At 48.6% G+C, this 15,773-nt stretch overlaps 3 protein-coding genes across 3 annotated transcripts in view; all 3 read right to left on the bottom strand.

Moving 5' to 3' along the window:
- Positions 1-541, bottom strand: part of Arhgap40 (Rho GTPase activating protein 40) — a 30,938-nt gene extending 30,397 nt beyond the window's left edge. The window contains exon 1 of the mRNA XM_074074750.1: positions 407-541. Coding sequence (XP_073930851.1) covers positions 407-540 — 134 coding nt within the window. The 5' untranslated portion in view covers position 541. The remainder of the gene's footprint in view (positions 1-406) is intronic.
- Positions 542-4,312: 3,771 nt separating this feature from the next.
- Adig (adipogenin) lies at positions 4,313-12,749 on the bottom strand. The gene is made up of 3 exons (XM_020153029.2): positions 10,252-12,749; positions 6,425-6,557; positions 4,313-4,587 (listed from the first exon to the last, which is right to left on the bottom strand). The coding sequence occupies exons 1-2, from the start codon at positions 10,385-10,387 to the stop codon at positions 6,451-6,453; spliced, it is 243 nt and encodes an 80-aa protein (XP_020008618.2). The 5' UTR covers positions 10,388-12,749; the 3' UTR covers positions 4,313-4,587; positions 6,425-6,450.
- Positions 12,750-12,883: 134 nt separating this feature from the next.
- The window catches only part of Ralgapb (Ral GTPase activating protein non-catalytic subunit beta), a 98,469-nt gene continuing 95,579 nt past the window's right edge, over positions 12,884-15,773 (bottom strand). Inside the window, exon 34 of the transcript XR_012448241.1 lies at positions 12,884-15,751. The gene's annotated coding sequence lies outside the window, so the exon portion shown is untranslated. The remainder of the gene's footprint in view (positions 15,752-15,773) is intronic.

Raw genomic sequence — 15,773 nt, 5'->3', positions numbered from 1 at the left:
TGAGGGAGGGTGGGGGCAGAGTCAGAGGAACAGCCATAATAGGTGAGAAGACAGACAAGACAGACAGACAGTGGTACCCCAAAGACATTCATATCCAAATCCTCGGGATGTGTGAATGTGCTAGGATATGTGTGCCATGACCCCTTCCTAAGAACCTGAAAACAGTGGCTGCTGTGGCAGGTGGCCTGGGTTTGAAGCCCTGTTGACCACGGTTTGAAGAATACCTCCATGCCCTTGGCAACCAGGTGTCTCTCTACCTGCCGGCATCTCAGCGCTTCTGTGCCTGCATCCATATACCATGGGAAGGAAATTCTTGCCCCACAGAGCTGTTGTGAAGATTCAAGTGACACCAGCCCCTGGCACACAGCAGGTCCAAACCTCCGTCCCCCCTCCATAACACCTGTACCTGATGCCCAGATGGACCCAGCAACCCGGTTGCTTGGTTATGCGGGCCCGTGGGATCCGGGGACAGGGCAAGGCCAGGGGGACCAGGGCCAGTCTCTCCATCCAGGCAGCAGGGAGAAAGGCAGACTGTGTCATGGCTGCCACACTGCTGCTCTGGGGCTGACAGAATCACAATGTGAGCAGGAGGAAGGAGGCGGGGCCCAGAGGCACACCTGTTCTCAGACACCCCCACACCTGGATAAATGCCCAGCTTCCCTGGGGTGGAGCTGGCTCAGACAGGGCTATGTAAGGTAGGTACACACACACACACCCTGGGTCCTGCCCACTTGTACCGGATCTGTGAATAGAAATGGCACCTCTAATGACAGTCATGAGCTGGGCATGGTGGTTCACACCTGTAATCCCAGCATTTGAGCGGGTGAAGCAAGAGGATCATGAGTTCCAGAGCCTGAGTTACATAGCAAGACCTTGTCTTAAAAACTAAACAAAAACAAAATTGAACTGAATGAACAAATTACCCAGTTAATGTGAGAAAAGCACTGTGACCCAGGGCTTTGCCCTGGCTGCACCTCCCTCTGAGCTCCTCTGTGGAATGGGAATAGTGACATTTGCCAGAGCTAGGAAACAAGCAGGCAGGACAGTGCTAAGGGTGAGCAATGGATAGGCTTTGGGGACAGGGTTATGGATCCTAGGGAGCAGCCCCCAAGAGTGGCAGAGTGGGGACCTGCAGAAGGGCCTCCTGGGAACTGGCATTTGGGCTGGTGCTGGCTGGGGAGGGGAAGCTGGGGACCTTAACTACCTGGTCTTTGAAAGGGAAACTCATCCATCATTCAGCAAGAATTTATGAGGCCCTGCTGAGGACAGCTGCGGAAAGGCTTCCTGGTGGAGCTGGCATCTCAGCCAAGATGAGAACTGAAGCCTGAAGGCCAGGGAAGGCAGGAGAGGGGAGGGCCTCCCGCAGAAGTCACAGAAGGGGACTCGGATGTGTAGGGAACATTCATCCCAGCTTCCCTGGCATGCTTCCTATTTCTGCACCTGCTGTGGACCACAGTCCCTCTTCCCAAACCGAGACAGAATGCCATGACTTCTCCAGGTTGTCCTGGCCCTCCTTGCCCTCCTCGAAGGCTCTGGGTGTCAGTGGCCTTCCCAGCAGCCTATGTGCCTGTAAGCAGAGCAGTCCCAGGGTGCTCCTCAAGGAGGGGCCTCTGGTCCATAGGGATGCAAGCACTGAGGGATGCACAGTCCTGGATCAGTCCATGGGAAAGGCCCTACAGGATAAAGGGCCCTCAGGAAACTCAAGTCGGGGTAGCCATCACTGGCTTGGACAGGCTGTACCGATAAGGGCTGTCTTACTTTTCTTGGTCTCCTCCTTAGGAAGAGACAATAGAACCACTCTGCTAGAAGGCCAAAGAGCTGGCGGTCCCTCTGAGGCTGAACTGCCCCCACAAGTGTGTAAGTTGAATCAGCAGCAAAAATGAGTGCAGAATTACAATGGAAAATGCTTGGGACTTTTTGTGTGGAACGTGGTAGGAACTTAATAAAGGATGGATGGATGGGTGGGTGGGTGGGTGGTTGAATGAGTGGATGGGTGTGTGGATGGATGAGGAGGATGGATGGGTGGGGGATGATGGGTGGGTTGGTGGAAGAATGTGAGGCAGGATGGAGAAATGGGTGGGTAAGAGGAGAGATGTGTAGAATGCCAACTGAATGGGAGATGGCTAGTTGATGGACAGGGAGATGGGTTGGTGGAAGAGCGAGTGGCTGTGTACATGAAAATGAGAAAGCACAAGTGAGTGAATGAGTGAATCTGAACCATTAGGCAAGTCAGGTGTGTGAATGAATGATTGAATGAATACTGGAGTGAGCGAACAAGTTAGTGCCTGCGTAAATGAACATCTAGTCTGGAACTGCAAATCTACCTCATTGTCACCTCCCTTTGTTCCAGGGAAGAAGGCAAGAAAGAGAGCAAGCAGCCTGGATCCTGGCAGGCTGCACTGTGGAGCCTGTGACAGGAAGTGCTGCCTCCTGGCTCCTGGAGAGCCATATGCCCTCAGAGTGAAGCCTGGAGGAGTGAGTGTGCCATGCCTCTGCACCCCAGCAGCATTCCTGAGCCCCACTGACCCTGTCATTGCCCTGGAGTATCGGCCAGGCCGGTTAGGTCACAGAGTGACTCAGATCCATTGGCCCTGCACCTGGCAGCCCACCAGCACCTCCCTGGGCAGCCTGCCATTGAGCCAACCCTCTCCCTTTTGCAGAGGCTTGCTTCATGCCCCAGACCCAGAAGGGCCCCTAGGGTGTGCATGTGCTTGCCCAGCACCTACTCTCTGCCTGTGGGTCCCTCCACATGTTCCTACTCCCCATGACAGTGCTGTCCCACTCAAGCCAATGTAATGGACCTCATCAGCCTGGGGTTCATCTTCAGTTTTGCCACTTAGGCTGGGAGACTTCCGGCAAATGCCTTAACCTGAGTCACAGCTTCCTCAACATTGAAATAAAAATCTTGCCTGTCTCAGGGGTGGTTGTGAGGCATCAGGGGAGTCACGACAAGCACTTAGATGGCGCCTGGCACACAGGTATCCAGAGCGCCTCATTGCCACAGGCACAACTTTGTCTTCCACAGCAATGTCAAAGTTTGCTCGCCAAGCATTGTGCTCAAAGCTCCCATGCTTAAACTGTGTCCCCCAAACAGATGTTCAAGTCCTAACTCTAGATCGGAGCTGGATGAGGCTGGCAGAGACCAGGTCCTCCTCCAGGCCTAAGAAGGAGCGCAGCAGCCCACAGTGGTCTTGGACTTCCAGGTTCCACACATCTACACATCCACACTGGGTGTTGCTGCTGTTCAAAACACCAGGCTTGTGCCTTGTGTTACAGCACCATGAGAAATGAATGCACAGGGGAATGTCCCCATTGTGCAGATGGTGACTGAAGGCTCAAACAGATGGCAGTGGAAGGCTGAGGGCATGCACACAGGATTCCAGGCCCTGGGCTCCCAGGGCTGAGGGGGAAGGCAAGGGAATGCCAGGGCTGGATGAAAGATCCAAGACCATCAAATGGACCTTGCTGATGTCCTGCAGTGTCCCCACACTATGCTGGTGGACTGTCCTCACGGCCTCCTGGCTCCTCAGGCTTGGCAGACATCCCTTGTTCTGAGTTTGCATGTATTTCCTGCAGACATCAATGGCACAAACTAAAGCAGCCTCAGAGTCTAGGTTCAGCTGAGGTTCACTGTGTATCCTGGGAAACATTTCAGTCAGACTCCCCCAAAATGGACTACTTCCTGTCTGTGTGACTTTTGTCCAGTTACTTAACTTCTCTGAACCTCAGCTTCCTTAGCTGAAAACTGAACTATGCCCCCAAATGATAGGGTTGTTTTGAGAACACATTGGGGCTTTTCCAAGGCCCAGAACCTTATACCACCCACCATCCATCCTCGACCCCCCAGCCTGGAGTGGGATTGGCACTGTGGACCAGGTCCTGGCTCTGGAGTCTCTGGGCCTGTGTTCAAATTCCCACTCTCCCAGTGTGACTCTGAGCAAGTTACTTTTCTGCTCTGTGCCTCAGTTTCTCCTTCTGTAAAACAGGGATAACCAAAGATCCTACTTCATAGGATTTTTGTCAACCACACTCATGCATGTGAAGCACATAGAAAAATGCCTAGCACACACAGTAAGTGCTCACCAAACACGGCACTTCCTATTACAATGAGGAACATGGTAGGCAAGCTGTAGACATTATTGGATGAGCACTGGCTATTCAAATCCACCTGAAGTCTAATCAGGGAGTTCACAATCAGATAATGGACACTCAGAACAAATCCCACCCTTTGAATAGATGGGGTCAGGGGGAGCCTGACTGAATGGACTTGAGCAGGCCCAACAGGTTTGTCAGGAGTCTCTTGGACACAGGATTCCCCTCATTTTTTTTAATATGGACCCGCAGCCTCTGGTGCAGGCCTGCCCCAGCACTGCTCTGAGTTCAGTGGGCCAGCCACTCCCAGCATGCCTGCTCACGCTGGGCTCCTTCCCGCAGGGCTGGTGGTCACTTGTGATGATGGACAACAGCTGGTTCCACTTGGTGATTTCCCTGAGGAGGAGATGGATTGGGGGCCCAATGGAAGATCCTCAGTCACCAAAGTCCTCTTCCCTCCCTGGAGTGCTTCGCTCATCCACTTCTGCCCTGGTCCTGCTGAGCAAGCCAGAAACAAGTGGGTGGTTAGGTCTAGGGTTGTTGGAGTGAAGGAGTGAGACACAGATCAGTGATGGGGAGGACAGGGCTCTGGATAGACGGGCAAGGGTCTTTTTGTTGTTGTTGTAAAGTACAAAGCAAGTGCTCTACCACTTGAGCTATGCCCCCAGCCCTAGACAGAGTTCTTTTGTAGGGTCTGAACATCACTTTTTCTTGCCCCACTCATTGTACAGACAGGAAAGGCTACATATGGGGACCCATTAAAAAGTGAACATGTGAGGCCTCTTATTCAAAGATTAAGAATTTGGGGCTGAGGGTTTGGCTCAGTGGTAGAGTGCTTGGTTAGCATGTACAAGGCCCTAGCTTTAATTTCTGGCAGTGAAAAGAAAAGAAAAAAGGAAAGGGAAGGGAAGGAATGGAAAGGAAAGAAATCCAAGACAAAAACAGCAGAGCATTAACCAAGCATGGAGCCCTCTGAGCCTGGGATCTTGTGTGACTTTACTGTTATGAAGCCAGCCTTGTGTGCATATGTGTGAATTTTTCAGGGGACAGGTCCTCCACTGTCAAGGTTGTGACCTGTAAAGATTAAGTAAGACTTTTTGTCCTTTTTTTTCCCCAGAAAAATTGAACAGGTTTATTTATAATGGTTATGAAGTTGAACTGTTGAAACTTGTTCACTGAGTTTGTAAGACTTTTTGTCACTGAAATTCAATGAGGGTTCCTGCTTCTTAGCCAACCTCCTCCTCCACTCAGACAGCATAGAGAATGTGGTGCCTGGACAGGGTTCAGAATGGGCAGGCTATGGTGGCAGTGGGGACAGAGAGAAGTGGACGCAGGAAAGGTGACAGTGAGAATCATTAGGACTTGCTCCTGGCTAGACGTGGACCAGGAAGGTCAGGCTGGAGTCTACTCCCAAGGGTGGTGCTTTGAGCAGCTGGATCAGCTGTTGGTAGAGGAAGGAAAGCCAGCAGAAGGACTGGTTGTTGTGTTTTGCTTTATTGGGTGGCAGTGGAAATCAAGAATCCCATTCTAGACATGGGAAGATGTGAAGCAGGCAGGTAACAGAGCCCAGGAGGATCAGAGTGATATATGCATGTCTAGGGGTCACAGGACTAGAGATGGCACCAACTCCATTGGAATGGGTGAGGCTTGGTGGGTGCAAGAGCTCTGTTACTTTGGGAAAATTATTTAATTACCCTGGTACCCCAAGTTCCTATTTGTAAATGGAGAGTTTCATAATAAAAGTGTGAAAAGGAAAACACTCAGCCCAGGCCCTAGTAGCTTTCAGCCCATCATTAATATTAATATTATGTCATTCTTTCTACAAATATGTATTGAGCACCCATGTGTGTCAGGCAGTGCTTGGGGTGCTCAGTCAGATACCTCAATTACCTGGTGTGCTAGAAGGTGACAAGTGACATGACAAAGGAAAAGTAGAGCAGGGTAAGGAATGGGGAGGGTACATTGCAATATCAAATGGGGTGGGGTTGAGGAGCCCTCTGGAAAAAGTGACATTTGAGCAAGACCTTGGAGGTGAGAAAGAGCACCAAGCAGTTGTACAAGGGAGTAGGGTTCCAAGCAGAAAGAAAGCCAGTACGAAGGGCCTGAGGAGAGGGGTGGGGCGAGGTCATGGGGTACATGTAGGGGGCCTTTGAAAGGGAACTGCATGGCAGACAGCAACCTCTCCACAACAGTGGAGAGACTGTCCCCAGAGTGGCAAGGGGGCAGACCTTCAGTTCAGTGAGGCAGCTTGCCCCAACATGGCAGCTGCCCAGGCTTCAGGCAGACCCAGGGACTTCCCCCGTGAAGCCCCCATCCCCTAGAAAGGCCTTACCTGGCAGAACAGCCTCACAAGCAGAGCTATTCCTCCTCTTGGCTGTGGAGTGTCCCCTCCTGGCAAGACTCGGCCAGGCCTTTGCTCCAGGGTTCCCAAGTGAAGCATAAATCCGAGTCATTTTCCTGTGAATCTGTGGAGATCCGAGACATGGCTTCTGGAGTGCTCACGTCCTGTCTCCCACCTCAGCCCACAAGAAGTCTCCTGCTGCAGGCACAACTGTGAGTTATGGGTCAGCCCCAAGACCTCACAAAGACTTCAGGGCCTTGGATGGCAAATGGGGACCTAGAAAGAAAGTCGTCCTGTGGCCCAGAAAGTGGCCAGATCCATCTACTAGAAAAGACCCTAGAGGCGGGCAAATGACCTTTGTATTGAGTGTGGTCCAGGGAGAGACATGAAGCAGGACACACACCCAGTCATTGACCTGTTCATTCATTTACCTACTAGGTTGTTCATGAATGAATATCCGTGCAATGATTTCCACTGCAGCACCCACACGTGAGCAAAAGAATCCCTGAAAGCATGTGCAAGTCCACCATGAGAGATATGGGTGATCTCACCCTGAGGCATGCTTCATTCACCCAATGGCATCACCTTTCAACTTGCAGGATGACCACAGTATGTTACAAGCAAGTTGCAGAGAAGTGTATCTGGTAGAACCTCTCTCGTTTTATGAATATCACTCCCTCCATCCATCTGGTTTTCAAAACCTACATGTTAAGCATGTGCGTGAGTTTGCGAACCTGACTTACCCTGGGAAGGCCAGTTAAAAAGAGAGGGAATGGGAATTTTCTTCCTGTAGTCTTGTTTTACTGGTTGCAGATAAATAAAGGAGGCTGAATAGAACCTTCAGATTATAACCAAGAGCAAGAAATAGGAAAAGCTGAGCCTCGACTTCCTCGTATATATAGTGGGCATAATAATAGCATCTTTTATGGTGAGCATTATCAGAGGTAAAGCATGTAAATAAAACTCAGCACAGGTCTACATCAGTATTTTGCAACATCATCCTGACTTAAAAGTCAGGGGCTGGCAGCATGGCTCAAGTGGTAGAATACTGCTAGCAAACATGAGGCCCTGAGTTCAAACTCCACTACTGCCAAAAAAAACAAAAAAAGGAAAGAAAAAAAACCATGATGGCTTGAGTAGGGACTTCACTAGAGATAGGAACTCGTTTTTGCATCTATGCTACGTGTGGAGTGTGTAAACATGTGTTTTCACAATTAATCCTTTTACCAACTTCTTGAAGGCAGTTACTACAGGCTGAATATCCCTTATCTGAAATGCTGAGGACTAGAAATATTTCAGATTTTGTGGCTTTTTTTTCTTCAGATTTCAGAATATTTGCATAGATTTTACTGGTTATGCATCCTTGATCTGAAAATCTGAAATTCTTCAAAATCCAAATCTTTTTGTGTCATTTTGGATTTTAGTATTAGGAATGCTCGATCTGCAGTATTTTTGTGTTTTACAGTGGGGAAGACTCAGAGAAGTGAGATGACTTGTCCAGGCTCACAAGCAGGACACAATAGGACTGAACTCAAATTCAGCCTCCCGGCTCCACAGCTTCAAGGAGTTCCACAGATGTATTCATCTCAGTCAGGGAATTCAGAGGCAGCTTTGGACACTTTGCGTCAGGAACCACTGCACAGGTGGGCAGGACCCTCCTTAGGCACAGCCTGTTGTTCCCCTTCTGCCATCTCAGCCCAAAGCTGTCTCTGGAGGTTTCCCTTCTTCGCTCTACAAGTTCTTTTCAGACTACAAGGGAGGACCTCCATAGCAAGCTCTTCTCCTCTCCTGAGTCATGGCCAGAGGTGAGCAGTATCTCCCTGGGCAGCTTCCTCAAGAGTTGAGATGCCCATTTTGTTTTTTCTTGTCTTTTCAGACCAGGCAGCTCCATGCCCCCACTCTTCTCTTAGCTTGGGAAAGTGCACCCTCTTGCATACCCATGGCATTTACTGTTATCTTCAGGTTTTGAAACTGCCCTGCTGAGCCAGATAGGACTGGGGGGCAGGAAGTACATGTTGGGGAGATGTCTGCTTTTCATATGGGATTCTAGGCCATGCCGATTCCAGTGAAGAATTCAGAACAAAACAGAAAACTACAGGCTTGGGTATCCTAAGCCTGTGGGCAACCCCCCCAACTCTGGCAGGCCCAGATTCTGTGGGCCAGTCCCCTACATGAGGAGAAAACACACACAATAGTACTGAGAGTTCAAGAGTTCTCAGGGGACCATGGGAGAGGATCACCTACCTTACTTTAAGGTGACTCTTCATGGCAGAATGAGCAAAGGATTTGTTTCAACAGGTCATGTGGTGGTAAACCTATCCCCTCTGTCTGGAAAAGCCATCTCAAGCCATTCCTCCACTCTCTCCCACAGTAACAAAACCAACATTGACTGAACCATAGAAAGCAACCCATTTACTGGATCATTTCCTCAGCCCACAAGCTCCTACTATGTGCCCTAAGTGTACATACACTAAATGCCCTGCGCTGTAAGCTTGTGACATGCCTTTACCCAGTGAAGCCTTCCCACAGCCCCATAGGGCAATTGCCGTTATCTTCTCCATTTTGAAGGTGAGAAAACTGCGGTTCAGACAGGGCTGGCTTTGTACTCTCAAACACCTTACAGGTGTGTTCCCCTGGGCAGGTGGCTTCTCCTCTCTGGGCCACAGTTTCCTCAACAGTGTAAGAATCACAGGGTTATTCTGAAGAGACTATTAGGTGAAATAATGCATGTGAAGTGTTTAGCACAAGGCTAAGCACAGTATTCAAAAAGGTTAGCTGTATTAAGGGAGACTGAAATTAGAGATCAAGACTTCCAGAACTCAGAGATAGCTTTTCTAGCCAGTTCACAAACAAGCCAATGTCCCAACTGTGACCTTCAGAGAGGGCTCTGGTCTATCCTGGGAGTATGAGAATAAACTTTAACATTTTCCAAAAGCAAGAGGACTTCCTAGGCTTTTGGCAGGAAATCTTAATAATTATACAATTACCAGGCCCTGAAGATGAGAACATGGGGCAATGGGGGTGGGTAAACTGTTCACCTCGTCTCAGTAACATGTGGCCAGACTTGGCAGCAGACTCAGCATTCCTGCCTTGCTGACCAAAGGTCATGGAGCTGAGGAGCAGAAGGCTGGGAGGCCTCTGGGTGAAGGGGATGCTCAGAGCAGGAGTATCAGCCCTGCCATAGGCCAGGCCACATCCCAGCCCATCTGCCTTCAGCTTGCCTTGTGGCCATCTCTGCCCTGCCTCTTTCTGCTGTTGGTGGGATGCTGAGGTCAGGACCAATGGCAGTCAGCTTCCATAATTCTGTGTTCCAGAGAAGCCGAGATCTTCTCTAAGGTATGGTCTGAGCAGAAAATTGTGAATGATCTGTGGGCATCTGAAAAGTACCAAAAGTCACTATATCCCATTTGGTGAGTTTTTCACTGCACAAAAGCACCCAGCTGAGGGGTGAATGGGGCTGAGATGCCGTCCATGCTCTACTCTAGAACCTCTGTGCGGGAAGGGACGCCTTTCTCTAATTCATTGACCCAGAGGGGTCACCTCTTTGTAATTTGCACCAAAGCTCTTATGCCCTAGTGCCGGCCCCGAGGTTGACATGTACACAAACATTGCTTCACAAAGTGAGGGCTATACCCCTGGACCCTAGGTTAGGAAACTGAAACTATCAAGCCATCTTCTCTTACAGTTGATTGCTTCTGAGCCACACTTAAAAGTGCCTGAGTAAAACCCCCTTTCTGTGATTGTTTCAGGACACCTTGTCTTATTTGGGCCCCTGCCCAGCTCCAAGATTATAGCCCAGTCTGGGCACTGCAGCTCACCTTGGCTAAGTAAGACGTGTAACCAGACGATCACCAAGAACAACAGCACACTCACGGGCAGGCAAAGCCAGAAAAACAGGAATGAAAATGTGAGGTCGTTTACCAGCGGCACTATAGGGTACTTCATGGCACACATGTGGCTAGGCAGGCAAGGTACCCTGGGGACCTTGCCGGCTGGGCCTTCCTCTGCTCTCAACCTCTCAACCCTTAATTGTGATTGAGCAGTGACTGTGACAGTGACACTGACGTAACAAGGAAGTTACAGTGTCCTCAGGCAGAGCCTACAGAGGAAGGAACTGAGGGAGAGCTGGCACTAGTGTGCACTGCTGCTGGTGTGGCTGGAGCTGGATCTGTGAGGCCATTTGGCTAAGGATGAGAGCCTAGGTTTCTCAGCGACTGGCCTGGAGTCCATTCCCAGTCCACCTGCCACCAGGTCACCTGCCACCTCGCCTTCCTAAAATGAGTAATTCTAAAATAATAATAATCAATATAAAATATATTGATATATATATATTGACAGGCTCCTGCTGGGAGCCTGTCAGGTCCTCATGCTGTCTTCCAGCTGCATGTGCATACATCCTCACATCCCCACTTGTGGGAGTTGGTATGTGGAGGGGACGACTGTGGCCAACCAGGGAGCTAGTTCCTGAAAGGCTAGCAGCAGGGTAGTTCCAGGAATATCCAGGTCAAGTATTGCTAGGGCTACCACCTTCTCTAAGAAAGCCAAATATCTGGGCTTTATGTGAAATCTGCCAAATTAAAAATGTTGCCTCAAACCTTGCTAGAACATTGCTGGTTAGCTGCCAGGCTGCATTAGGTCTCTGGGCTGCCATTTAAAAACTTTCTAACACACAGTGGGCCCTGAATAAATGGTTAATCTAGAAGCTTCTGCACTGTCCTTATTAGGGGATCCAGTGAGTGATTTCTAAAGGATATCCCAAGTGAGCAAGACACTGTCAAATGCCATAATCTTCTCACACCTCCCCTATCATTTATCTATTTATGAAGCATTTAGTAACCTGCCTGTGGCTAGAACCTCCTGCTCTCCCTAAACTGGAGGGACTGTGGCCAGCTTGGAATCTGGGGTAAGGGGTGGTGCACTGTCTTCTCTAAGAAGGTCTTTGGACCTCCTATCTCCGTCACTGCCAGCAGGTGGACGGACTGGGAAGTACTTATCAAACATGCTGATTCCAGGCTCGCCCTCATGCTGAGTTCAAATCTCTGGGAAGTGAGGTGCACACTCCATACACTGAATACCTAGTGAGGCTTAGGCAGACTTGGGTGTGCAGACCACTGCATCTTGCGGTTGAAGAGCACAAGCTGAAGTCAGGCAGAGTCATTCCAGGCCAGAAAAGAGCTGCAAGAAGTAGGTGGTAGGCCTAGGGAACAACACGGGGTAGACATGGGGGAAGACACACCAGTCCTGAGATAGAGCAGACCAGCCACAGGAAAGAGTGGGCTAGGGAAGTGGAGTGCTGGTGCCTGGAGGTTTATAGGGGATTTCCAACCCCATAGTGGGATAGCGAGTCCCCAGGACATCTGGGGAAATGATATTCAAAAGCGCATCCAAGCTTAGTGTGGTGGCTCATACCTTATAATCCTAGCTACTCAGGAAGCAGAGATCAGGGGGGATAGTGGTTTGAGGTCAGTCCAGAAAAAAGGCTGCAATTCCCCCAATCTCAACCAATATAAGCTGGACATAATGGGGTGTGCTTGTCTACTTGTCATTCTAGCTATGTGGGAAGTATAACTAGGAGGACTGTAGCCCAGGCTGGCCTAGGCATAAACCTGAAACCCTATCTCAAAAATATCCAAAATAGAAAGGGCTAGGGGCATGGCTCAAGTGGTACAGCACCTGCGTAGCAAGCTCAAGGTCCTGAGTTCAAACCCTGACACTGTCAAAACCCCCTCCAAAAGCAAAAGCATCAAGAGTCACCCTGGCCCGGAGGCCAACTCTAGGAGCAGGGCAGTTGGGGCTGGTTTGATTTCTAGGTATTGGTTAGAGCTGAGCAGCAGAGATGGGAAAGAATTGAACACATATTGTGTGGTTATAAAACCTTCCCAGCCACCAAAACAGGGATACTGCACAGTCAGCTTCCCTAGCCACCAGACCCAGCTGGAGGTTCTGGCTCTGGTGGGCAGAACAGGTGTGGGTACACATGCAGGGGACAGCTCTGGCTCCAAGCAGTTCCAGGGTAGCTCTTGCAGAGGCATGCACCACTGGGGTTCTTCTCACTATTTTACATGGCCTACCACATGGGATCTAGGCATCGAGGCACTAATCTGGCCCCTTAGAACCCTGTGCAAAGGGGCAGTGGGGCAGAGGATGACCTCCTCTGCATCTCCTGCTTTCAGACTGTGCAGCTCTGCCATAGCTCATGTTCTCTACAGGTAGAAAACCCCAGGCTCAGGGTCACCCACCCTCCAGCACTTGCCAGCCTCTGTCAACAGTGTGTTAACCACACAATCTCCCTCTGCCACAGAAGGCCATGTGCTTTCTTTTTAAAATGAACTTACTGTTGAGTACTTCATGAAGCTACAAGCCAGGGTGAAAATCCACAGATCTAAATCAGGAAGGGTAGTCATGACTGAACAGTAAATCCCCAGTCTATAACCAAAAGCATACACAAGCTTATTAGATAAGAATCTCCTTAAAATTTAATTGACTAAATGTATTACATTCAATATTCCATGGGTTTCTTCTTGACAAAAGATCGGCATAAATACAAACAAACCTCTGAACCTTCTTCCCTAGAAGACAAAGATCAAACACAGGAGGTGAGGGACACAGGTACACCTTCATATTTACATCTTGCCTATACTTTACAGTTCAGTGCCAGAAATATTTACAGAAAATACAATAAGAAAAAGATCATGTCTTGGCAACATACCGAAATTCATACAAACTGTATATATGGTTTTAAGCAAATAATGATACTGCTTAGTTTTTAGCCACAATTGCCAAGCCCTTCAGAGGAGAAAGATGTCTTGGTCACTGCGGGAGACGAGGACTTAGGAAACTTGATTTGCTTCAACAAATAGTTATTGGGCGCCTACTATATGCAAGGCACTGTGGAATCCCAAATTATACCTTTTCCCTCACCACTAAAAAACAGAGGGCCTGGGGGTATAGCTTAGTGGTAGAGCACATGCTTTATAGGCATGAGGCCCTGGGTTCAATCTCCAGCACTGCAAAAAAAAAAAAAAAAAGAAAAAAGTAAAAGCCAGAAAGCATCTGAAGAACAAGGATTGATATTCTGAGAAAACACTACACAGTGCATGGCTGTGTCTGACTCTATACTGTCCAGGTAGATTCCCCACTCCCCTAAACCCCCAATGTCTCCACCACAGGCAGAGAGGCTGTCAGGGAATGCTGAAAACAGATGTGCTGACTCCTAGGATCACTTCATGTAAACATACACCTCTGCTTTCAGGAAGATCCCACTTGCTACTAGGTTTTAAGTACTAATGGAGAACCACCACCATCAGGAGCCCAGTGACCTCCAGGACATGTTTCACCATTTACCACAAAACACACTTTGTGCAAGGTTGCTCTCACTCTGAGTGAGGCTCCACTCTTCAGAGAAATCAGTCCAAAGAGACTGACAAATGCTTCTCCGGCACACATAGGAAGGAACCATTTGTGGAGACCTCATACTCTACCTGTGGGCAACTGACACCGCCAGACAAAGATGTGGGTATTTTGTATTTGTAAATGAGTCCAGAGTACAGGCTGTGCTAAAATAGAGGATCTGAAGAAGGAAAATGCTCACGTGCATGTGTGTGCATACATGTGTATGTGGCTGGGGAGGCCTGTCTCACCATGTAACTATTCCCAAAGGACAGTGGTGGAAGCTCTGGACAAAAGGGTGGTGGCTAACAATGAAAAGGATTTAAAAGGTAAGAGCACTTCCCTCTGTCCTTAGTACTCCCTACAACTTCAGAAGGGAGCAAGAGGGACAACCCGATTGCCTCCTGGGTAATGCCTTCCTCTTCCAAGAAGGCCACACTCACTTTACCTTCTGGCACCCAACACATGTAGCAAATGAACTGTCTAAGCCACAGCCCAGAGTGGTCCTAGCTCCTCCCACGATTTTGAACATGTGCTGGGAAATTTCTCAAGTGGACTACTAAAGACTATTGTTAGGTATTAAATATGCTCCTCTAGCATTCTACTCAAGTGACTTTTAACAAAACAGTTGAGTAAAGTTAGTGACCATGAACTCCAATACGAGTGAAAGGGTTCTTACAACACTTGCTTCCCAGGCAGATGGAATTCTGTGCAAAAGAAACTAGCACCTGGAGAGGCTTGTACATCCCAAGGAACTACCTAGCCTCCCAGATCCCAACAAAGTCAACAGAATTGCCAGAAATTGGAGCCAACTTGTAGGACCAGCAAGTCCATTCCCAATACACACACACTGTACATTTTTCTGATATTTCATTCAAACTATGGCCAAAGTAAAAGACTTATCTTGAAGAGTCATAATGAGGAAGTACATCATGACCAATTATTTTTAACTTCTGGAATGTTAAGTTGCACAGTCATTTATAGCCTTTCTTGTTCAACTCAACTAGAACAAGGGTCCATTTTCCCTCTGAAGTGTTAATCTGGAATTTTCTTGAAAGTTGTTAATCTTTACCTAGTCTTACTGAGCTTCTAAAACATTCTTAGGGTAGAACTCGTTAATCTTGACCACACATACCCCCTTTCCGTACTACCATCTGGAAATACCTCAAAAACAAAACAAAACAAAACCCCAAATTAGTGATTGAATACTACTATTCCCTGACTGGAACTGAACACTAGAGTCACAGGGGGGAGGATGAGGTGGAGGAGGGTATCTGTACCTGAGCTGAAAACAAATATGAAGAAGAGGGGATGTGCAGACTAAGAACTGCTATGCCCACATTTCTTGCTCGGAGATGGCAAAACACATACATCTGGAACAGAGATATCTGCACAGGGAATGAGGTCCAACACTATCCCCAACCCTGTAAGAAAATCACCAAAACGTCAAACTGAAGAGACTAGTGTGGTCTTGACCTACAGACCTGCTGGCACCAGAGTGCCAGTGGGAAACACTCCTGCACAACTCTCATCATTCTTTGGACTTCAAATGTCAGTTGCTTTTTAGACAAAATAACCTTACTAAAGAAGAAAGCACATAAAAATAGGAGAGAGGAGTGGTGTACACAGAGCAGTATAACAGGAATCCTTATAAGGATGGTCTGGGTCTGGCCACCTTCAAAGTTTTGTCCCTGGCAGAAGAGTAGCAGCGAGGTAACAGAAATATTTCCAAAGCCCTGGCAGAGATTTGTCATGCCTTTACATGGCCAAGGCCAGAAAACATGACAACAGCAGCCATCCAAGGAGATGGCTGCAGATATCTGTCAACTGATGCAATCCAGGAGCTCTCTGGGGGAAAGCTGGAGTGAGGCTGCTTCCAGAAACACAAAGTAGAATCCTTCAGCAACTACTGCAGTTTGCTGCTTGGCCCTGAAATAAGAGGTAATGGATG

The sequence above is a fragment of the Castor canadensis genome, chromosome 5, assembly GCF_047511655.1.
Source record: "Castor canadensis chromosome 5, mCasCan1.hap1v2, whole genome shotgun sequence".
In the NCBI taxonomy this organism is placed as follows: Eukaryota; Metazoa; Chordata; class Mammalia; order Rodentia; family Castoridae; genus Castor; species Castor canadensis.
This window is presented reverse-complemented; position numbering and strand designations above follow the sequence as displayed.

Bases quoted from the DNA above. Each gene is read 5' to 3' on its own strand.
- Adig (XM_020153029.2), bottom strand. From the start codon at position 10,387: ATGTGTGCCATGAAGTACCCTATAGTGCCGCTGGTAAACGACCTCACA. The intron at 6,558-10,251 runs GTGAGCTGCAGT...GGATCTCCACAG, and splicing joins ACACGTCTTACTTAGCCAAG to ATTCACAGGAAAATGACTCG.